General features: G+C 39.6%; 1 protein-coding gene across 1 annotated transcript; it reads right to left on the minus strand.

The window, feature by feature from the left end:
- Positions 1-1,731: 1,731 nt before the first annotated feature.
- LOC104509179 (protein SSXT) lies at positions 1,732-23,020 on the minus strand (the record flags this gene model as incomplete). Its single annotated transcript, XM_010151034.1, has 4 exons — positions 22,926-23,020; positions 21,469-21,553; positions 7,975-8,128; positions 1,732-1,953 (listed from the first exon to the last, which is right to left on the minus strand). Coding segments are annotated over exons 1-4 (538 nt in total), but the record flags the coding sequence as incomplete, so codon positions are not given.
- Positions 23,021-25,769: the final 2,749 nt, after the last annotated feature.

Consider the following 25,769-nt stretch of genomic DNA (forward strand, 5'->3'; position numbering starts at 1 on the left):
AGCCAATTCAGAACTATTATTTGTTCAGAACAGAAGCCTTTTAAGTATCTTTCTGCCTAATTTCTAATGAGGAATTTTCAAGTTCGACAGAGTACTGAAAATACAGCAGGGGAATGAGGAAGAGTAAAGAACACTACTTCGAAATGGAATAATTACTAGTCCTAAACTCTAAGCCAGTCGTATGAAGTAAGTTGTTGGCTGTTTTTGTAGAGCAACTTAGCGGATGGCTCCCTCGCACATACTGCTACATACTCACTGCTAACTCTCTGCAACTACAAAACTGGAACTGAGCATGCACAGGACTTTTCTAAAGCATCCCACATTTGCAAAATTACTCCGCTGTGTATTGGCCAGAATATACAGGTAACTTCACACTTCAGAGAGACTGAAAAATATTCCCACTTGTGACAGCTTCCACTGCTATGTAACTATGCTGTGTTTACTCTGCTGTTAAGTTTTAAGGAAAATGCCATTAACAATGTGGATAATGAAAGAGTCAGACTTCCCACTTTCATTACTGGTAAAAAAAACTGCAGAAACAGCTGTTTCATCTTGACTCATTGTTGGTCTCTCATTAACTTCGTCTTTTCTCTGTTATGAACCTTTCTGTCATCTACTACTCGGACTGATAAGTATGACCTGGTCTGTTTGTACAGCTCAGGAACGAACGGTATCTATGTAACAAAGTGGAGCTTCAGTCTCCAACAAGATTATACTGCAATAAGAGCCACCCACACTACCAGAGGATTATTTTTTCTACCATGACCAAGAAGGGAGCCTTAGAAAAAGAAAGAAAAAAAAAAACCAACAAAACCAACATGTTCTCCTACATAGAGACAAAAACCTCAAGTCCTATCCTTCAAATAATTTATCCATGCGTTCACAGAGGTTAGGGGGGGGAAAAAAAAAACCACCAACACCCACACAACTTGCATTAAACATGGCAGAAATATTTCTTAAAAACATTCTGCTGTATGTCTTCTAGCAGGTGGTATGTCCAGATCCGAAGTAGTGAGAGATGTAAGAGCTAAACTGAAAATACTGCTTGCTGAGTTGTAAAGCACACTTACAAGAATATGCAGTATATATACACAGTTTAATAATTTGGTCTGTTGTGACTCTAATGCAATATTTTAATTCTGAAATGTCCTTGCACTTCAAGGACTGGACTGTCAGCAGGATACATCAACTGTTTATGTTATACAAATATCCTAAAATTCAAAACTAATTTTGTATCTAGGACATCCCCAAGGGCACCTCCTGAGAAAAAAAGAAGTAGGGAGTACCGGACTTGTTCCTGGAACTGGATCTTATTTCTTTTAAGAATAACAGACATTCCATGCTAAAGCAGCATATGGCAAAGAACAAGGTTTAATTAGATATAAAAATCTAAGGGCTATCTGACTAATTTTTCAGTTTACCCTAGAGACCGAAGAGATGTATTTTATCAACTCGAGCAATAATAACACTTAGATAGAAGTGTAAAGTCTCAGAAAGATAAACGGTACTTCAAACTTGTAACTGATGAAAGCAGATCCATTCTCAGATTCTCACACAATAGCTGAAAACAGTTCAATGTCTACACACTGACACATGGGAGAAAGGAGATGGAGAGTCCTCCAAACACGGGTACAAATGCATTTAAAGAAGGAAGTCTGCAAGAAAAGACCTTTAAAAAGCCTGTATGGGAGATGTTTCCTTCTTACAAAAGCTAACAAGCACCGCACTCACCTTGGTTTGGTTGCATGTTCATGTTTGGTCTGGGACCGTAGTTGCCCATCGGCTGTCCCTGGCTCATCGTCATCTGATTCTGCACCGGCATGCTCTGTGAGGATGGCACTGAGTGATTATAGCCACCCATCGACCCGTGGCTACTTGAAGGCATGTTCATGGAACTGTTTGTCATATTGAGTTGGTTAGGTCCAGGTCCTTGCATAGGCATATGGTTAGGTCCTTCAGAAAGGAAAACAGGGAAAAAAAGGTTCTACAGTAACGATCATAAAACAAGCAAATAGAGTCACACTGAAACACAAAACAAAATAAATCAAATACAAATACATTAAAACAGAGTTTGCTCATGATGCCCCAACTTAAATTTAAAAAAAAAAGTTACAGTAGAACACATTTTCTTTCGTTGAGCAGCTGAAGGTACAAAAGCAAAGGCGTAAAATATCCTACAGCTCATCTTATATCCATATCATATGCAAAACCAGCCTTTATAGTACTCATACAACACGCCCTGAATTTCAGGCTGCATTGCACAGTATCAGTTTAACAGCCAGCTCGGTGGCTCCATCACAGCTACACTTAATCATTACAATAGCTGTACCATTTCTTTTATTCAAATAAGCCATACTAGACTCTCTTCTGAAAGCAACAGTTACTATTTTTTTTATTTCAGAAGTCAGGCAGTATTAACACTGACATGGTACAAATACCTGTAGAGTGTATTTGAACAGCTGAAGGCAAACTGAACATTGTTTGAATGTACAATCTACAGCCAATATTCTGCAACTGTATTTACAGATTACTAGGGTGGGAGATGATGACTGGAAGGACAGCCATCAAATTATCAATCAGCTCACCTCTCATGCTTGCACACATTCAAAGGAAGAGCAACATGTTCATATACCCATGAGGTTAACTACATCTCTTCACCCTTTAATTCACCTCTACTTGACAACACAGGTTAGAATTGGACTGGTCTCTGAATTAAATCTATTCTCAGTGGGTATTTTAAAAAGTAATAAACATTACAAAACCATCTGATCAGTTTAGTCATTACTTAACTGGGGTAAGTGAGCAGCTACTAGGAGTAAAATTAGTAGAGACTGGATATAACTATGACAAGCAAAACGAGTAAATGAAATGCAAGGATTATGCATGTGTCAAGCACCACATGAAGGGTTTATGAAGGTATGTACAGCCAGAGCAGGTGACAGAGTAGGTCAACTGTAAACAAGCAAAGTGTTGATATATACAGAGTTCAGCATGAAGATGCAATTGTTGCCTAACACACCACAGGTTTCTTGTTAAGCTACCAAAAGAAAAAAAAAAAAAAAAAGAAATGCAGAAAACTCAGAAGAGGAATCTAAAAGAAACTGTGCCGGTAGAGTTGTAGGAAGATTGTGAACTGGTTATATATCTCCCTGTGCAGAGGAAAATAAATAAGAGGTGTCTGCCTTCAGATGTAATCAGCTTCCACGTTCTCTCTTGGCTAGAGAAATAACTACTAATCTAGGACAGAATGAAGGCTAAAATAAGGACATAGAGAGTTGTACACAAGGTGACAGAGGCAATACCAACTGACTTGCCAATAAAATGATGCAGAAGAGAAAGACAATGATCAAGGAACACAGCTACTAAAAGCCAACATGAAGAAAGAGAGAACACATTTAACATGTTTATCCTCTTGCCCTTTTCAAGGCAGAAGCTTATTTTACCAAGGAAAGCGGAAAACCTAGAAAAAAAAAGGGTATCTCACGCAGTTCACTGTTCCTACAAACAAGGTGAGCAGAGACTGCTGAATTGTACAAAGGCAGATCCACCACAAATGCAGGAAAAAATAACTCTGAATAGGACTGTGACCATCACAGAGAACTGTAGATGCCTATATTGTCCCCTCTTCAGTTCAGCACTGCCCGACTCTGTAATAGTGAGAACACAGACACTGTTTAATGCTGATAAAATGAGATCAATCATCAATGTGTTGAAGTAAAGCTAAGGTGAAGAAAAGCTCCAGACTGTAGTGCCAAGTAACTACTGCAGGACAGCTAGAGCACCACTTTCTTAATTTCTTCCTTAAGAACAGAAATATGCAGGAAGGAATACGCAGGGTTACTTTCAGAAGGCCAGGGCCTGGGAATAGGTTTGTTCCTTTTTGTTTAAAGGAAGAAACTGCCAATAATATATTTCAGAGCACTAGCCAAGCACACAGTAGGGTAAGTTTTTCAAAACTGGTTATGTCATGCTTCAGCCTGGAGAAGGCTCCGGGGAGCCCTCATTGCAGCTTCCAGTACCTGAAAGGGCTACAAGGAAGCAGGGGGGGTCTTTTTACAAGGGCCTGTAGTGACAGGACAAGGGGTAACGGGTTTAAATTCAAAGTGGGGAGGTTTAGATTGGTTATCAGGAAGAAATTCTTCACAGAGAGGGTGGTGAGGCACTGGAACAGGTTGCCCAGAGAAGCTGTGGATGCCCCATCCCTGGAAGTGTTCAAGGCCAGGCTGGATGAGGCTTTGAGCAACCTGGTCTAGTGGAAGGTGTCCCTGCCCATGGCAGGGGGGTTGGAACTAGATGGTCTTTAAGGTCCCTTCCAACACAAACCAGTCTGTGGTTATATGTAAACAGTAAAACGGGGGAGGCAAAAATCATTGCAAGAGAAGTTGAAAAACTAAAACACCTTTTCTAAAAGGCTAATTTGCACTTCACATCTCAGGTAACATCAAAACAGGAGAACACACTCATCAGAAAAAGCAGGCGTATGAAACATCAGGCATGCACACGTTCTGAGGTCAAAATCAGGTAGTATGCTAGTCAGAAGACAAGGACAGAGGAAATGCTAAGACCACAGTATCAAAACACCTTGCAAATGAAAAATTCTAAGAACACGCTTCACAATTTTTTTTTACAGTTTGCCAAAATACTTCACAGGGTTCTGCACATAAGAACATAGCAGCTGATTTTTTCTTTCTTATGAATAAACGAAATAGGAATAACGGAATATGAATGAGAGATGAAGTGCATATCTGCCATTAAAATAACTGCTTTAAATGCTATACTAATTAGATTCTGTGTTACAATGAAGTTAGTCTACTAAGTATCTAGATTATAAAAGGAAAACCTTCTTTCTCTTAAACACTTATGGCCAGTATCTTAGCTTTGAGAAGCCGCAAGCCAGCCTAAGTGTGTTTGAGATTACATTGGCAGGGAGGAAAGGACGATTTTGAGAGAACTTGTCAGTAACACAGAAGCACCTGTTATTCAGGAAGGTGGCCTACCAGTGCCAGGACAAAGGTCAGAGAACCCTACGGCTAGTCTTACCTTCCAACTCTCTACACGTGAGAAAACAAGCTCAAGAAATCAGGAAGGTAATTTGCCACCAGCAAAACCCAGTTCATCGTCTACTTCCAAATCTGGGTCACCCTTACTTTGCATCACACACTCTCAGTCAAGTTAACTCTTCAAACAGTAATTTTTTTCAGGTAAAAGCCACAACCTGTCACAGGTACAGATAACACTCAATTGCACCACAGGCTGAAAAAGGTACGGCATGACTGTATTCCCTCCTAAGAGGGTAACAGGCAGTCATTTACCAGGGGATGCAGTTAAGGGCCTCAGCAGCACTTCAGGTCCTTTATTAACCAGAAGACAAGTATGAGAAAAATCATCCTTTGCCCTTTAGGTAATGGGACAGGTCTACAGAAGTCCTCTAAATGAACTCATGCCCTGACCATCACTAGGCAGTTCTTCTAATCCTCCCACAGAATCACACAATCTTTTTGGTTGGAAAAGACCTTTAAGATCGTAAAGTCCAACCGTTAACCTAATACTGCTAATACCACCACTAAACCATGTCCTCAAGCACCTTGTCCACATTTCTCTTAAATACCTCCAGGGATGGTGACTCAACCCAGACTTCCCTGGGCAGCCTGTTCCCATGCCTGACAACAGTTTTGGTGAAGAAATCTTTTGTAATTTCCAGTCTAAACCTCCCCTGGAAAAACTTGAGGCCATTTACTCCTGTCCTATCACTTGTCACTTGGGAGACAAGACCAACACCCACCTCTCTGCACCATCATCCCTTCCACCAAAACTCAGTCCTGTGTAAGCCTCTACTCAGGTAAGGCCTTCCAAAAATCCTCAGCTGTTATTAAGATCCTGCATTTTATTTCTTCCAGGCTGGTCAACTCGTGGTAGTGAACCCTGGCATCTCGTGTTTTTTATTGCAGTGACTTTATTCCTTTTGAACAGAACATCTCTTCAGATATTTAAGGTTCTGTATCTGGCTTCTATTACAAAGTGTCTACGTAACTTCAGAGTTAAGTGCCCTATAAACAGAAAGCAAATGCATACACCGCAGAAATTATTACAAATATGAAATACACAAAGGCTCACACAGGCAAACCAGCAAACACTTCAAGAAAATAATCATTCAGCTATCCACTTAACAAGATGATTCTGTTTCCCCTTCTCCAATGCCTAACTATGAAGTTATTTTAGCATGCCTTTCCGATACTAGAGATGCCCTCATCCTAAGCTGTTTATCTTCACATCCTCAGAGACAACCTTAAATAGAGAAGGGAAGGAACAGACATTCAAAAACGGGAATATGTTGGAAGAAAGGCTAAATTAAAGCCTAGTTGGAAACTCTATTTAAGTATCTGTCTAGGTGAATACCAAAACAAACCTATTTACCTTTCATAAATTTTCATAAGAGCTCTTTTCTTATTCTATCTAATTACAAAATATGTATGTTTAAGGAGTGACTTTTCTCCCCCGTGGCTCTGCAGTGAAGTCATTATGCTCACATTGTGACTTAGTAATCCTTCTCCTTGGAAAAGATCATTATAATAACAATAATATGATTACACTAGAGGGTCAAAGAGACTGATTTGTGAGAGGCAATGCTATTCTCCATGGGAGCTGATGGATCTGAGATGGATAGAGGACTCCACAACCAGAATATCTCTGCCCTACTTAAGGAGCAGCATAGATTGCTCTTTCCACTTCTAAATGCAGACCAAGACCAACATGTATGATGAAACTAACTTCTTCTCCAGATCTTTTATTACACTTCTTACACAGAGCCTCTAGAGGCTATTCAGCCACTCTTTTCAGAAGAGCTGTCACTAACACTACCAGATCCATTTTATCAAGACTTGCACAAAATTAGAGACTACAGCAATCTTCGTACTTTTTACATTATATTGTTTTGCATAGTTATTCACTGTGTTTGCTGTCATGAAGCTTATCCTTGTGACCACTGAAAGATGAATTTTCAAAGATCCTTTGACAGCCTTTTTCCTTTCTTGGAAGGATCAATACCCTGAAGAACTTTTGCATGAAAAGTTCATCCATACAAAAAAAAAAACACCCACCACACCAAAAAAAGAGAACAGGTCCTGAACAAAAGCAATCCTGGGAATGCAATTTTAAGCTGAAAGCCAATTCACAAGAAATAGGCAGTATGACTTTATGAGCAGAAATTCTGGAAAACAGCCTCTACATAAAGAAACAAGCTTTTCCAGGGCCTAGTCCATTCTGATCTGACTGCTAAAGGGAATAGTTACCCCAAAGCCAGTACTGGCAGGTACAATGTGGAATTTTATCATCTTGTTTCACTGCTTGGTTTCTGACTTCCCAAGCACTTTTCTTTTTATTACAAAACAGGATGGCATAAAACATGACTTAAATTTTACACCTAAAACAATAATCTGGAGGCCATTTCTTTACAAATCCTTTACGATTCAACACATCTTCAATAATAAAGAACACAGAGGATTAGTGGAAGCTGGATGATTTTCTGTATGAAAACAAGGGTTTTTTTTAAACATTTACCCACATTCAAAAACCTTCCTTAAGACATATCTACTTTATTATTATCTAATTATTTAGCTACGATGATTTCACATTATCTTTCGATGGAAGGATTTGTGTTCACTCAGCCACAGGCCAATACCTTTCCCCAATAAGCCTTCTAAAGCCAGCTGTACTGCATGGTTTCAAACAGACTAAATTTAGCCAGTTCTGTTCATCAGAGGAATGCTGTGTGTCAGCTACATCAAAGCCCAAGGGCAGCCTGATAAACACTGAATACAGGTCACGTAGCTCTGTAGCTAACAAACTCTAAGAGAGCTTGTACTCGGGGGCATTCAAAGCAGTTTTGTCATCAACAATCTAGTATCCCTTGAGCCCCCATGTCGTTTCAGTTGCCAGGCAACGCTGGTGTTAATGTCTTAGAGGAGAAAAACTTACCAGGCATCTGGCCGTTCATCTGGTTCTGCATGTGTGGTGCAGGAGGGCCCCCACCTACCATACCATCTGAAGACATGTTGTGCGAGCGCGGAGGTGGGGGAGGGCCGCTCTGACTCATCCCGCCCGGACCCATAGGCATATTCTGTGTGGGTGGCTGAAAGGAGACAGTTTAGTCAAACACGAGAAGCAGTTAGTCTGACAAATATATTGTGTGTGCATATGGTACGGCAGTTCCCTATATTGTTAAGCGGGGCATGAAAGAAAGCACTGAAACGCGTTTCTTACTCTTTCTGAGAGGCAAAACTCCTCCCAATATTAATTTCGGCAAAACGTCTCATATTCCAATCAATTTTACATGAAGTATTACATGCAGACAACACTACAGCACCTTCAAGCACCATTTTAAAACAAAAGAACACCCCACACATCAATGCCTCATTAAAAAATTATATCCAAACAGTTTAAGGTTGCTGGAGTCGCTCCTGCCCACACGCACAAAAGCTTTCCTTCAAAGCAACATTTGGTGAACAGGAAAAGAACTCTTCCATTACAATCCTCTCACGTCAACAATTTGTTGCTGTTAACAGACCTCGTACCAGGACGAAACAGGTACCACAAGAGATGAAAGCCTCGGAATGCTCATAGAGGAGGCAAACGTTTGCACCTGGGTGTGGTAAACCGTTTGCAATCTCCTCCCCTCTCTCCCCCTAAGCGCTGAAGGCCTAGTTCAGAATTTCGTGCCAAACACCCCCTACAGACTGGAAGCACATTAGTGCTGGCCTCCAAAGGTCCAGAGACAGCTGCCTAGAAAGGATGTTTTTGGCAAATTTCCTAATGAAATTGTGAGGAAAATAACTGAATAACCTTGAGAGTTCAAAGAGGGAGAGCAAGAAAAACAGTAAATACTAGGGGGAATTTACTATTAGGTTCTACTCATGGCAGTGTAAGGAGAGGCAGAAATTGCTAGTAGCCAGCTTCGCTTTCCTATTAAAAACACCTGCGAGACTCTACAATTCTCACATACCTCAGCCAAATGCCTTCAGAGGAATAAAAGTCATCTCTGCGAAAGCAAACACCTGGTTCTCCAGCTTCTGAGGATCCTCTCTAAGAGGCCGTGACCACTCCTGCCAAACCCTTTCCACAAGACAAACACGCGTGTATTTTTCAACATTTCTCTTCATAGAAAGTAGCAAGGGGGTGATCCCTAAGTACCCATCTATCCCTTACACCTAAACCTACTCATCAGGACGTTTGTGAAGACAAGCTGTAATACAGTGGAGAAGAGCAATGCCTTCCAAATGAGCGTAAGGCAGGATCCCTGTCTGACCTTAGAGGAGGCAACATCGGGGTACTACAGAGGCACACCTCTATTTGCCTCCCAGAGGGAAGGGGGGGAATGATAATAATTTATACTCTCAATTTCTTCAAATACCTCACGCAGATACTATTTTCCCCGCAATATTATTAACAATTCCTCCAGAAATTAGTCAAAGGCTTTTTTTCAGCAGAAGGAGAACACAAACAAGTAGACAACTTCTCTGACTAAATTCCTTTTATTCCTCCATCAAGAGGAGAATGAGCTTTTATAAGCAAGTTTACTCCTCATCCTACAGCGGAAACGGCAGAAGGCAGAAAAGGTAAGAGCAAAAGGCAGCTCCTCCCTCTGCACAGTGCGAGTGAAATGCTCCATTTTCCTTGGCCTTCCTCCCTTCGCAAGCAAAGTCAGGCCACCTTAGTTAAGTCTTCCCTTCACCCTCAAAACCTTGCTATCATCCCACTTTTTCATCTAACAGAAACTATCTAAAACTAATGTACAGAGAAACAAAAGATTTATTTTTAATTTTTATTTAGAAAGTATATTTTGGAATATCGGCAAACCCAACGCACTCAGTACCTTCACATGAGCAGTTAGAGCTCGGAGCGTAACACAAGCCCCATTTCAGCAAAGAGTGCAAAGCCAAAAGACACCCAAGTTGAATAATTTTCAGAATTAAAATTAACTTAGATTCAAAGTATAAATCATCACCAAATCCAATATTCACACAACGTGATGATAATGAAAGATACTATTAGATCATACCAAGGTTTTAGCTATCCTGCAGGTGCAACTGCACAAACACAGGCATGTGCTTGTGCACGGAAAGATGGACAAAAACACTGCAAAGGTTATTGGAGACAAAGCTATATTGTCCAACTCTGGAATTTATTCTGGAACTTTTCAAAACAACCATTGTTTAATATTACGAAAAACACTGCAGTGATCAAACACCAGTGTTGAGAGCGCAAACATTCAAGGGCAGGAAAAAAGTTTTAAGGATTTTTAAAATCCCATTAGATATAAAAACCTGAAAGAGACTTCACAAACCACAGGGAATTGAGAGAGCTGAGGGAGTAATTAAAAACACCCAAAAAGGTACTTATCAGAAAATAATTTAGCAATGGGAGCTTCTGGATATGGAAACAGCCCCAAGACCTGTGCAAACCCATTTCAGATTCTTGAAAATAATGCAAGGAAAAAAGTCCAAGCTGCTAAAATATTCAATCTTTCATTAAAATATACTACCCCGTAAGATGACCAGAGGTAGGTGAACACTGTACCTATTTTTACAAAAAAGTAGTAGGACCAATTCTAGGAATCATAAATCTGTGAGCCTTGTTCCCCAAGCTACAAGTAAATTGATGAAAATAATTAGTTTATTATATTTAACATCCTTGGAGTTTTATAAAGATGAGCTAGTAAAGTGTCAACATAGGGAATCTTTCTAACAGATTAGAAATTTTCCAATATATAAATTAAACCACTTAGCCATGTATTGAGAAGTTTTTGTTAAATACAAAGTTTTTTGACAAAGCCATTTGGAAAAAATACAATGGCTAGGAGTACATATTTCCATTGATCAGAAACTGCCCAAAGGGAAGAAATAAGCAACATTCTTACATGAAGTTCAAAGAATAAAGGAAGGAAAACACAAAGATTCCCTGAAAATATTTGCTAATAAACGTCAACATTACAGGATGTGGCAACATTAATTACTGAAAACTGTGGAAGAAAGCACAAGCAGAATGGTGCCAGGTAAAATTAAATGGATAAATATACTGCAATTGCACTGAATTTTAAATTACTCTGTCTGCAGAAAGAACCAACTCCTACTGCAACTAACCCAGAAATAAAAAAAAAAAAGACCACCACCAAAACTGACCACTACCAAGACAGTTTGGTGGGAAAAAATGATTTAAAAATAATCCATAAAAATAATATTTACAATACCTGTGTTCACTTTCTGATTACCTGTAGTATTTGATTTATCAAATGCGAAGTACATTATGCAAGAAGAAAAAATGCCACGGTATTTGTGATCGTGATACATGTTTGATTTGAGGAAGCCAACTACTAAAAGATACTGTGAAAGCAAAAGGATTCCAAAGACAAGTAAACGGTGATTAAAGACTTTGACTGTCTTCCAGGTGGAAGTAGTCAAAAAGGATTTTTTTTTCCATTATAAGGTGATGAATATGAAGGTATGACAGAAATACAATTTAATGTACAATACATACAAAAAAGTAGATCATCCAATTTATGCTTCAACAACAAAGAAAATCCCAGGAGAATGGTCAATAAATTGAGCAGTAACATTAAACATACAAGACACCACATAAATCACAGAGCTGAGGAATTCATCAACAGAAGACACAAGAACAAAGTTTAAATAAGAATCAGAGATAATTACACATACATATAAGCAATCAAAACACATATAGAATATTTTTAAAGTGTTATAAGCCTTCACATTAGGGTCAAACTAATCACTACCTGATAGTAATTAAAAAGAAATGTCTCCTGCAGATATAATTATTCCCCCGTGAAATTCCTCCAGAGTATTTTTCTACTGGCTATAGCCAGAAGAAAACAAGAAAAAAATTGCTTTAGAACAGCAACTTCCCTATTTTTTATCAGAGTTGATCAAGGCTTTTACAGGTGATAAACTTCTCTTAAATCATCTTTAATATAAAAAAAAAAACCCACACCTCAAAAAACCTACAAAACCTGAGTCATTTAACCTTTTTTGATCTTTACACAACTTAAGAAAATCATCTACTATCCCCAGTAATACGCACTACACACGATAAAGACCTTTTAAAATACAAAACGACCCCACAGTATTCAAAACCCAGATATTAAGAAAAAAGAACAAGAAACCTTCCATGCTTTGTGGGGAAAAAAAAGTTACCCAACATGAACACTACCCATATTCAGTCTAGATATGAGGGGTGAAATGACATGCAAAGGTAATTAGGTTAACAACCAAAAGAAAGGCTACTTCCCTCTTCCTGCTGGACGAATGACAGAAAGGAATGGAAATTAAAAATCACTGCTGATTTTATGCCAATTATGAAGTAGGAAGTGTTAAATATTTTTCTACCAGTAAAAAGTATATTAAAGAATTAGAAGTAAGATGTCAGACATAGCTTCACTCTCTAAACCCTAGTTTTTGGCTCATTTCCCTAAACACACATATTACAATTTATAGCTTCTATGAGCATTTAAAATTTATCAGAGCATGAAAAACAAAAATTATAAGCTGTTTTGTCCACGCTGGAAAAAGACTGAAACTGACCTGCAGTTGTAACCAACAAGAAGAGACAAGGGAAGAGGGGGTGTGTGAGGGAAGAAAACACAACACACACACAACCACCAAACCCTTAAGATTTTAACCGACAACTTCCAGCAAACAAAATCTTACTAAAACCAAAAGTTATGCGAAAGCATATACTTAATAGCCAGACTGCATTTCTTTCAGAGAATTTTCTTTTAAATAATAAATTGGATCAGATAAAAGACAGCAACAATAAAAGCTGCTGTGGTGGAACTGTACACCTGAAAGTTTCATCTATCATCCCTTCACTGCCCTGCTTCCCACTATCATATTTTTCCTGTCATCAATAACAAGTTGAAAGATTTGCTTATGGAACACTTGTTGCTATAAAAACTGAGATGGAATACCAACTCAGTTGTCAGTAAAGTGTAAAAGATGTAATCAATACAAACAGCAATATGTATTTCAAGTACACTATCAAAAACATTTTTCTTGAAATTCTCTCAGAATAACAATTAAAAGCCGCATGGAACACAAACCTAAAAGCCTTCTGATTTTCCTAAGAGAAGCTCTAACTCAGGATTTAATCAATCAGCTTGGTTTTCAGTTCTTGAACACCATTTTCTGCAAAGCAAAATATCCCATCCCAGGAGGTGCCCTGCCCTGCTCATACCACACTGCTGGTGTCGCAGCACCCCCCCAGTCTGAGAGACCACTGTCAATAGGTGGTGATGGCACCTGCAGAGTACTTCCTGAGGTGTCAGACTGGGAAATAAGATCATACAGGAATACATTCCTGAGATGTGGAAGCGGCTGGATTTATTTAATTGGGTTACAACTATTCTTCTACAAGGTGCAGGGTATTCTAGCACTGAGAGTATCTCGAATGAAACAAAGAACTTGTATCAGTTCTCAGCAAGGATAGGGTCTGGGGGTAGGGAGGATCATGTCTAAATAGTGAATTACAAATGTAATTTGTGCTCTCACTGCTGGAGTACCAGTTGTGACGGTAGCAGTAAGGAATTCCAGATTTAGGATGTCAACCAGTTTTCAGTTTTTAAACCTCAACTTGTAACAGTATCTTCAAAAAAAAAAAAAAAAAGAAACTCTTGAGTTAATATTGGAACAAAATGTTAAACCAGTGCGTAGTGCAATACCTAAACACTTTGTTTAAAGAGGAAAGTGGAAGCTTTACTTGTTTCAAATAACGTATACCGCTGTATAAAAACCTCTCACCATACAAGTATCCTTTAGCACCATTTTAACACTCAGAAAATTTAACCCTAAAATACTTAATGTCCACACAGCAATAGGTCTTCTGATATTGCAAAAAAATTTCAAAATTCTCAACTTCGATGTAACTAGAAATTATTTAAATTAAAAGTTAAATAATCTGAGTTTAGATGGTTTTAAGTCACTAGGAACAAGTTAACTGTGGACACTGACTGAGTTACAGAAATTAGACAACTTCAAAGGTACTCTACAACTCCCCCATAAAATGCAGTTCATATTTGTCCTCAAAAGCAGGAACTTGCTGTTCAACAACAGTTTACCTCCTGCCTCTTTGGCTTTTAAGATGGTTTGGTGTCTGGTCCGATATTTACAGGTTTTGCTTGCATTTAGTAACCTAAGAAGAAAAATTTCACCTCTATTCCTGCTAGAAGGTCTTATGTAAACTCAATTAAAGCAGAAAGCAACCTGCAGAACCTTCAGAGCCTTTCACTGCGGAAACAGCAAAACCATACAGGCTACAGGACTCGGCATCTGTTACCAGACTGCCCGGTACAGCTCTCGGCAAACTGCTTCGGGTCGAAATAGGTATTTATTGTGCTGATGCTGTGCTACGGAGAGGCAAATCACATCTTCAGGTATGAAAGAATCACACTTTACAGCACACTCCTAATTCGAATTGGCTGCTCTCTTTATTACGGATTTCTCAATCAGCCACAGAAGTCAGCAGGCAGTAAGTAGTTTTTGTGTACAGTGCACTAGCTCCCCATGTGGAGAGCCCCGATTAGCCATACATGCAAAGGAGCTTACAGAAGTTAGAGCAATCCTCTTAGAGTGGAGTACACCAGTGGCCTATGAGTTCACCCCTAACACGCTGACAACTTCAATTCCCATATTCTGATACTATTCTTGTTTTCAGTGCAATTGCTGGCTTAAGAAGTTCTCTCCAGCACCTCTACATTTCCCAACACTACCCTTGCAGTTGTGCCACCACAGCCATTTACATAGCCCTGCGGTTAATCTGAACTAATCCAGAGTGAAAATATCCCACTTTCCACCTAATTAATCTGGACTGATTCTCCAGATTGGTTCACCGTACAACAACTTTAAAACATCACACAGTAAAACAGCAGCTGATGGAAGTACAGCCCTGGATACCTCAGCATAACCATTACAACTGACAAGGAATCTCGTCAAATGACAGCCAAACTTCTTTCCAACATTGAAAAGTCTCCCTGGAACACAAGAAACAACCTGGAAAAGCAATTTTAATTATAAGACGATTGCATCTATGGATAAATGAGGATCCATAGTCTGAAAATTATTTTTAAAATGCAGTATACCTAATTCTCTTTTGCTAAAGCAGGATGACACCATTAGCCCCAAAAGATACACAAGGACTGGTGTTGTTAGAAAGATTCCACAGATGGGCTAGGAGAGAAACAACCCTCAAAACTTAAAATCATAGTGACTCCAGTTGTTTTGCCTCTACGTCTTCTAAAAAGCTCATACTACTGACAGTTTACAAGATTTCCTTTGTGATGAGTAGATTCTCAGTTTCCTGGTATAAGCAATGAATGTGTTTTGTCATGCTCCACCCAAAAAAAAAAAAAAAAGTAGCTATTTGTAAAGCTAGCTCTCTTTTGGTTAATATCCCATAATCACATGTTTACATCCGTCAGCAGAGTGTTCACACAGAGGTCAGAAGTCAAACGGCATGCAAAGCCTCAAAGAAAATGGATAGAGATGATCATGTGCTGGCCTTGGAGCAAATACAGTTAAGTCATACAGAGACACTAGACCTCTCTGTAAGCACTTACCCAGCCAGATCACAATGCATCGCTTTTGTGACTAGTTATTGCGGTCATACCTAAGAACTAGGCTACTGGCAGCAATAAGGAATTAAATCTCATCCCTAACAAACCTGTAATACTGTACAAATTCAGGAAAAGTCATATTTACTATTTTGTTCCAAGCACTGAGTCTCTGATCACTAACACAGGGGTAAGGCTGAATTCTTAGAGCACAAGATGAATGTAAACGTCTCGCATTTTCCTTTCTTTAGTGACAAAGCCTAACTAACTGAGGGGATAGAGATTTCTGTCAAAGCAGGATTACCCCGTGGGTTTCTTGCTCACAAAACACAGGAAGCGTTTTTTTGCTATGCAAAATCAACATAGCAAATAGAATTTAGAGTACAAAGAGTTGGAGGAAGAAACACTTTTAAGAAACTCCAAAGAGGATGCAAGCACAAATAGATTAGCTTTTGTCAATTATGGATTTGCACTAGCTTGATCGTTTCTAGTAACAATACAGGAATGCGAAGCTTTACTTCTTTTACCCATCCCAACCACAGTAGCGCTACCTGCCTCTTGCCTGAAGAGCAGCAGGAAAGCTCCTCGGAATGTGGTAGCTATGAATGCAACGTCTTTCCTCCCTTTTTTCAAGAAAACTGCTGCCTAACGTTTCTGGTTTTAAACGTGTTTAGGAATCATCATGATTTTTGAAACTGTTTCACAAGCATTTAATTGTAGCAATTATTCTTCAAAATCCAAGCTCCACTTCTGACTAATAGCTTACTTGCCTCTCGACAGGAAACATTCAACCTTTCTTTTGCTCTGTTCTGTGTTAATTCAGTTTACAAACAGTTGAACTTTAATTTGGCACGGGCTTGTGTTCTGAAAGGCTAATGCAGAATAATACACAATGCAGCATGCTGTATCTGCTTTAAAACTAATTTAATCAACACACTAACATTCAATATACACAGAATTAAGCCAGAGGTTTAAAGACTGATGCCAGCTGTGATCAGCTGGAAAGCAGATACCACAGATTTCTGCTATACTACCACACATATGAGGTCTGTCCAGTTATGTACCAAATGCCTGGGAAAGAAGCTAGCCTTCCATCTCATCTTCAGTAACAGGAGTTTTATTTGAAAATTTTACCCTAAGCTATTAAAACTCAGCCGTATTTTTCTTTTCTGGATGCCATCTTACTTTTTTTCAAGAAAAACAGTACCAAGGTAACTCAGTATTTCAGAAGACATTTATGTTCAAAATTAAGGCTACTAAAAAGCCGAGTGCATTGTTCAGTTCCTAAGATTCTGATTTGTTTCTACAAACTAATCACATCTCAAGTACAATAAAACCATAGATTGAACATTACCCCTCTGATAAATACTAAAGTGTACTTAGGAACATATGAGAGTTTCCACTGATTGAGTAAAACCATTCTTATAATGAAGATACCTATTTAACCACCCAAACACTGTGGCTTTAAAAAACACAGAAGAAAGTCTTTAATAACTAACTTGAAGTTTTAGTCAGGTGCCAGTAACGATGTTTAACAGTTCTACCTCTTGAAGCAGTTTCTTTGGATGTAACCAGCATTTCAGTGTTTGTTGATGTTGCGTGTTTACAAAAAGCAATCACCATTTTATATAGAAGTGTTTTGTAACTAACATGCCATGGACTCCACCCTAATCTGTGTGACAAGTTTGGGAACAGCATACAGTAAGGGATTTCATAAGTCCTGCAGAGCCCATGAGCTGTGCGAGAAGTATCTCAAGCAAGAAAAAAACCCCACTTTTTATTAATAAGATCATTAATAACCTTTCCCACATGAAGTAAAACAATTTAATGCAATGTGAACATTCTTGTACAACTCTGACCCAATGAGTTTTGTCAGAACTCACGTCACGTATAGATCTTATCTTGCTACAACTGGAAGAAACCGGCCCTTTCGTATTCAAAGACAACTGGTATGTTACAGAGCTGAGTAAGCATTTATTGTCATCACCTCCTTGAAATACACACTGAAATAAGTTCTCTGCGTGCTGATGGAAGGCAAGTTGCATTATGTAAGAAAAACTCTGGAAAAAAATGTTCTTAATCAAATAATTCCCTGCAGATCTCAGTATTTGCCTGTTATAAAACTAATGCCAAAATGAAAAGGCTGGAGTGCAGGACTGAAGTGCCCTCGACTTTCCCCAGTGAAGGGATGGTCATGGTTCGTTTTCTTGTAAAATTGTAGCAAAATGAAGACATATGGAGGATGGAAAACGTCCAAGTGAAAAAGTTTTGGGTTTTTTTATTCAATAGTTTGCAATGACTTTTTAATGTCACTAAAACACTCTCTCAAGAAAACAAAATGAAAAGTCAGTGAGAAGATGCCTGTTCTGCAGTTTGAAATTTAAGGGGTTCAGAAACACGCACACACAATACCTGACTACTGTTTTTAGAGGTTCTCTTGAAAGCCCCAGTAAGAAAATTACATCTTTGTTGCCTCCTCAAAAGCAGCACCAATGAAAATCAAAAGAACACAACAGTGCTGTGTCCCTCACCATGCAATCCCTTTTTGGGAAGCTAGGTTATCCCACGTGGTGGTGGTAAATAGAACAGAATGGTTTGGGTTGGAAGGGACCTTAAAGATCATCGAGTTCCAACTCCCCTGCCATGGGCAGGGACACCTTCCACTAGACCAGGTTGCTCAAAGCCTCATCCAGCCTGGCCTTGAAGACATCCAGGGATGGGGCATCCACAGCTCCTCTGGGCAACCTGTTCCAGTGCCTCACCACCCTCTCCGGGAAGAACTTCTTCCTGATATCTAATCTAAACCTCCCTGCTTTCAATTTAAACCCATTACCCCTTGTCCTGTCACTACAGGCCCTTTCCACTACAGTGGAAAATACTTTCCACTGCTCCCCCAAGAAGGAGAATAACTGCCATAACTTGGAAAGAGGCAGCAAAAATTTGCATCAACTTCACACGTGGACTTAGCCACCACTCTCATCCAGCTGGGCAGACACTCCAAAACGGCCCTGCCCTTAATAATGCTATGAAAAGCCTGGCTGACTCAAGGAGATTAACCTCACGCTTTGTCTTCTGATGTGAAGGAAGGTCTCTTACCCCAGAAGTCATAATTTAAAACTCTAAATTCATCATGCACACAAAGACAACAGCAGCTTTGTTATAACACTGGAGTTTCAAAGCCCTTCTTGGTCCCTTCACCCACACCCTGCCTGCAACACCGGTTTCACCTGTTTCACCTCCTCCTCACTTCCAGGCCCCCTTTACAGAAGCCTCTCTCTGCTCAACACCGTTAGTTCACTGTACTTCTCATTTAGAGTGAGATTTATCTTCTTTCTCTGCAGGCAATCCCACACTTTCAGAAAGCATGCACAGTCAGTTCATCAGAATAGCGCATTCTGAAAGATGGGGACAGAGGCACAGAGGCTGACGATAAGCATTTTTCCCAACAAGATGAAATATTAAGCCTAAGGAACATTGTGAGTGAATACACCAAAGTTATCACCAGGCTCAAGTCATTTCAGCTCATATTAAAGAATTCAATAAACCTGATCATTTAGCTCTCTTGTTCAGTGTGAATGCTACCTTAACAGCAGTATTCTCTTTTTACCACATAAAGCATTTTATAAAAAGTAGTAGCTGAAATTTCTTGAGCGCATTTACCCAATTAAAACAAAAACCCAGACAATTTTAAAAAGTATAGTTTATTAAGGGAACAATCTTCCATATATGAATAGATCAGACACAATCCAACTTAAGAAGCTATCCAGACTCAAGCCCTCCTCAGTTATGTGGGAAACTACAACAGTAGTAAAATATATCAGCTTTATCATACTATTAAAAATAGTAGATATTTACACACACAGTATCTTGGCTCCATATTTAACTGTTGCTACCCACAATCCTTGAATTTACTAAGACTGTTCAACAGCTGACACAGAAGCATGGTGAACAGAAACATAATACTTCCAAGTCAACTTGAGCCTCATCAGTTCTTAAACAGAAAGCCAATTAAGGGAAAAAAAAGAGCCTGAGGTAATTTATCTTGCACTGAAAAAGCAGTCGCTCACATGTTCCCAAATTACTCTGGCTAAAATTTGTTGGGAAGCCAGAAATAATTTAAAGAATATTTTTCTAAAAACCCAAACAAAAACTCATTTTATCTGACTATATTACCATATTTCAGGCAAATCTTCAAAGATCTGACTTGGTAGGTCAGAGCGTCTACACTTAGGGAAGACTGAACATCTAAATCTCATTTGTGAGGCAGGTTTTTTTGTTTGGGTTGGGTTTTTTTTGTTTTGGTGGTGGTTTTTTTTAATTTGAAAGAAAAAAAACACACCCAACAAGAAACTACCTCTTTACTCCCCCCACCATAGCTGTTCAAAGGCAACCTCCCCCGCACCCCAAACAAAAACACTCTACACTGTTTTCTCACTACTGTGGAATATTCTTTACATTCAAGATCAGAAACACACTTCAGTGCCGATCGCAAAAGTCTTTCCTGGCCCCATCTTCATTTTCTTTTAAGAAGAGAATGTCATAACGTTCAACTTCAAGAACAGGGCTGTTCACCAGGGACTAGGATAAGGTCAAATTCATTCCCAGTTGTCGTCAGAACCAGGATATGAATTAAGCCTCCAAAACCATATTAGTTGAGTAATACATGCTGCCCTCTTAAAGGTTTCTTTCCCTCCCCCTCAGCTACAAGCATGGATTTATAAAAAGAGAAGCCTCTACAGGCACAACAGGTTGGACATAATGAAGCACTCTTTCTACAGTCCTCTAGGTACCAACTTGAAAGGATGCTTCACTAGTAGGAATGATTGGAGAACACTTCTCCAGAGACCAAAGAAAAAGTAATTCAATTTCAGTTGCTGAAAACTAGTATCTAGGAATGGCTGTTTTATAGGTATTCTTTTTAGCTTCATATTACAGAAATGAATCAAGACTATATTAATTCAAGAAAAGTCTTATTACGAAAAAACTTCCCTGTGTTACTCACAATGAACTCCCCAAGCTTGCCGATTAACACAAAAAACAGAGATAGCAAGCTATTCTAATGTTTGTTGTATTTTTCCTTACTGCTCCATAAACAATGGAAAGGGGTAAAATTCTGAGGTGTGTTATAAAATAAAGAGTTCAGAAATAGAGATTAAGAAAATTATTTTTTTAAAGTATTATCCAAGAAATGCCTCGTTTTTAAAGCAATGCAGCACTTCAAGTTAAGTCTGTGCAACCTTATGTCTTGCATATTATCATTATCCCCCTTAAAAAAAGGTTGCTTTCTGATACAGGGGGCAGGCAAAGAAATTAAGAGACTCATCTAGGAGTACCGAAAAACATACTAAGATTTACCGAACCTCATTCCACTAAGGCAAAAGAATGGATGATATTCCAATGAAAAATAAAAAATTAACAATAATAAAAAAATCCCATGCCCCCCCCCTTCCCCTACTGTAAGAGGATAAACAGAGTACGGCCATAAGAACGAAGAGCCACACCACTAGAGTTCTCAATTAAGGGGGAGGTAGGGGAATCTAAGACTACATATGAGGCAGACCAGATATTCTGAATTAAACACACAGTGCACAGGTTAAGAGTCTTCAGTTAAAAAAGTAAGATTTTGAGCAAGACCTAGGCAGCGAGATTACTCCAAGTACAGCGTGAAGAGACACTGCATCATGTATTCACTGTGCAGTACTCAGAGCCTAAACATTTGGTCTTTACCTCAAACACTACTGTTTGGGTTGCAGGCATTTTTTTTTGGAAGGTGGGGGAGGTTGGGTGGTTCCCCCTCCTGGCTCCAGGAACCCAAATGAAACCTATTCCCTACTTTTACACTATTTTGTACTTACTGCTGGTAGTAGAGACTGCATGTTCTGGTTGGAGTCAGCTATAGTGGCTAGGTAAACCAAGTTTGTATGCAGCATCTGCTGGTATCTATGAAAATAAACAAAAGCAAAACAGATCCTAAGTCAAAAATACGATAAACATTTGAAATTACTTTAATTCAACACATGTAAAGAAAGTTATCTATGTAAAACAAGATTCAAGAGACTTAGAAGGAATACTGTTATTAGGAATCCTAAGCCCTTCCCTTGACACTTACCGATTACCCAATCTTTCCCAATGTCTCCATCAAATCTGTGTATCTTCTCTACACCTTCTGCCTTGCTATGAAAAAATCTAAAGCTGGGCAACACTGTTCTCACCTATTTCGCTTCCTGCCCAAACCAAGTCACGAAAAGACAGAGAGTGTGCATATGGCTGCGTGGTGTAATTTCCACCACAAACACTAGGGAAAATAAGAGACCTCCTTCTGTTACATCCCCAGATACAAGGTATCATAGATTTATTCCTGATCATGATTCACATAGTGTCAACATTTCATCAGGACCCTGAACTTTGGAAGTTCGCTATGGCATGATTTTTTTGCTACAAAACCACATTCCAGAGTCTCAACATCTAGCCCCCAGTCACACAAATAACCTTGAAAGCAGGAACAGATTACAGACACGTAACTACAAACTTGCAAACAGCTTAATACATTAACTATAACTACAAGCTTGCAAACAGCTTAATACATTAACTGTGCTACAGTAAAAGCATTCCCTTACAGCAAAAATGCCTGCTGTTCATGACCCCACTCCTATTTCCCAGACTATAAGTTCCTTTAATAAGGGATTCAAGCCATATCGTGATGCCCTGTCACACAACTCCATATTCACCCCATTACAAGGGTGCCCATTACAAAGGTCCGATGCCAGAAAAGAGTAATGGGAAAATAATATTCCTTAATTATTAACTCCTTCCACAGATCTCTCAGATCACTCTTCAGAGACCCCACTAGACAGCATGTCCACATGGTATATTCTGGCAAGCCAAACTTTTACGACAAGTCCGTTTGTTCTTCTGCAACTGGTAAGCAGGTAGTCTTCAAACATGCCATCAGGAAAAAGCAAGGTCCATGCCCACATGATTTTTGGAAGGTTTGAGAAGAAAACTACCCTTTTCCCAAGGTGTAATTACGATCAAGAGGACAGACCTTGGTTATATGGCACCCATTTTTATATGCGTCATCATCATGACATCAGCTTGCAGTAGGCAAGCTGCAACATTTCAGTGACAGAAGTGACACTTATATGGCAAATTAAAAAAAAAAAAATCCCACAAATTTAAAGTGTGGTATCTGTAGCAATACTTTTCTGTTCTTCACAGCACAGTTCAACTACAAGGTGAGCTAAACAAATCAAGAATGTCGATCTAGGTGGAAATTCACCCAGTCCACGGTAGATTTGGATTAATGTCTTACTGAGAGCATTCAGATGTCTTTCCTTTGTTCTGGTAGTCCATTATACACTGAATAAGATGGTTATTTTCATCCAACATCTGAAATGATAAAGGAGAAATTTGGATTAAGTTTCATGCTCTTTGTGGAAAGATATTAAGATAAGTTTGAGTCTTGCTCCTATTCTCAGAGTTTTTAAAAACAACAAAATAAGTAGTAACCCAGTAAGTTCTACTTTAACCAATTATTTACCCAACCCTTTTGCTCCCATTTCCCCCCTCCAATTAGTTTTACAACTTTCGGTTTAAGCATTTCACACCACTGTTACACCAACATTTGTGAAGCCTCCCATTCAAGTACTTTTGTTGGTTCCGCACCAAGTTCTTACAAGGCTTTCAGAATCTTGCATTTCTTCACCTGATCTCTACCAAGAAATGTACAGCCCAAGTTTTCTTTCTCCTGCTAAAGCCTGCAACTGTTCATAAATTTAATCATAAATGGCATTGCAATTTTTATTGATAGAAATCAAGCTGAATAAACACGTTTGTTGCAAGGAAACGCACTAGACAGCTAGGCCATATTTACATGGACAATCTCTAATTAAACTGCGCTTCATAAACATTCTGTATACTGGGCACAACAGTTCTACTATGCTTCAGAAGTGTCCAGGAATATGGACATGTGAATTAATTTTCTGACCAAAAAAAATTTCTAAAATCATGGGAAATTGCAGATCTCACAGCTTCCTATAAAAAGCTTAGGAATTTGAGGTGTTCCAAGCTCCATAAGCAGGGGAAAAAATAAAGCCTGGTTTCCTAGAGCTGCACAGCCCAACATTCATGCCTTTTTAACCACCCTCCCACACCGCCATCAGACAAGAGTCAGCAGAACCACAGCTCATCTGAGCTACCAGCCAAGTCACCCAACTCATCTGAACTAAATGGAAAGTTCATTGCCAAATGGAAAAATTCTTCATTGATTTCTCCCTCTGCTTCCTCTCAGTGGAGGGCCAGTTCAGCTCCCTTTACACAGCTGCTGAATTTCACAAAACTAATAGGATTGTAACCATCTGCCAGCCTCTTTCCTTCTTCCACACGTAGCTGAAGCCAAAAGGCTTATGCTTCTACAAGGAAAGCACAGTGTCACTACATTATCTTTATTTCCCCGGGAATCCAACCTAAACAAATTCTGTAAGGGGGGAGGGGGAAAACACTGACACTTTTTTTCTTCTGAATAATATATCTCTACTATGAAAAGGGCACAGAGTCAGAAACCTCAGAGTCCACTGAGGCCTTATACCCATGTAAGAATGAACCAACCAGCCAAGACTTCCTAAATTCAAACCAGTAATTCACCAGAACTGACTAGAACAACCACTGAGCAATTATTTCGCCTGAAACTGCTGGATCTGGAAATGTTGTCACTAAGCACAGAGGGAACTGCATTATTGTGAGTAACTGTCTGAGCCTCAGAAACCAGGCAAAACTGCAGTTGCACACTCTGAACAGGATCACAAACGCACTGCCCCAGACACATTTCACATACACTAACATCAAGTTTTATAAGAAACACAGTGGCCATTTTCACCAGAAAATGAGTTAATACCTTTGAAAATGAAGTCTAAGGGAGTTCCACTTCCACTTACAAAGTAAGCCTTGAGTCAATGGTCCCCCCAGAATGTCTCCCACCTTTCAGAGGAAGGCAGAAGATACTAAAAGCTTAGCAGACAGGTAGACCTTCAGACTGCCAGCTGACTGCACTGTCGCCATGGAAGCTGGACCTCTTTGGGATTAAAATAGAGAATGCTAGGGCCAATAGGAAAGCAAACAAGGAATACAACTGTATCCTATGCGGGGCTGCAGGCACTGTTTTATACAAGTTTGATTGAGCAGCTGATGATAGGAAATTGAAACAATTCTTTGAAAGGGTTATAAACACCTACCATCAAAAGATAATTCAGTTTCCAGCTGGATAAAGGAACCTCCAGGGCTTCTAACAGCTTATGTACATTACAATGATTCTTCAGCTTTAACTATACTACGGTTTTGCCAGCACACCACCAAATTAATGGTTTGACTACAGCACAAGAAAAACTTAATTGTCTGTGTTCTCCATACGCACCCCAGCAACCTGAAGTCTCTACTGACTACCTTTAGGCAGCTTTCCACCCAGCGGGTATGCATTTTTTCACCTACACTCCTCCAGCACTGACTTTGCTACAGTACCCTGAATGTCCCCATTATAACTCTGGGGCCTTCTTGGAGGTCCCAATCCCTGCATCACTTCCCTTGCCGACGCTCCCATTCTCTGCTACATCATAGGTTAGCTGGATCGACCCGAAAGGCGCTTGTAGTAATCTGAAATCTGTTCAAGTCATGGTTGTTTACACTGATAGCAGCGAGTCTGCAGTTTCTAAATTATCACTAAGTTACCAGTGAACTTGAACACGCTCCTTTGCTTCTGCCGACAAAAAACACAGCACATTATTACAAAACCTATATATGCTCTTTTTTGATTGCTTTAGCGAGCTAACTTGCTTCCTCCTGTAAAAACTTAAATGGAGCCATTCTGAGTCGCTGTCACTGGCTCAGACGATCATGTTCTTCGTTAACAACACTTGAAAGTTCAGGGGCAGCCTTGCCAGCGGGCGGGCCAAGCGCCCCCGCCCGCCGCTTACCCCGCGGCGGCAGAGCCCGAAGTTCGGCAGGCTTTGGGAACACTCGACTCAAGCCCGACCTACAGCCACCCCTCACAGCATGGGCTTGCCCGACTCCTTCGTTTCCTCACCGTGCCGGGCCGAGGCCTTACGGGTTAATCCATACTCGCGATCCCGGGAGCGCTCGGAGCTGAGCTCCGAAGCCATCCATC

The sequence above is a fragment of the Eurypyga helias genome, unplaced genomic scaffold (genome assembly GCF_000690775.1).
Source record: "Eurypyga helias isolate BGI_N326 unplaced genomic scaffold, ASM69077v1 scaffold18054, whole genome shotgun sequence".
NCBI classification, from domain to species: Eukaryota; Metazoa; Chordata; class Aves; order Eurypygiformes; family Eurypygidae; genus Eurypyga; species Eurypyga helias.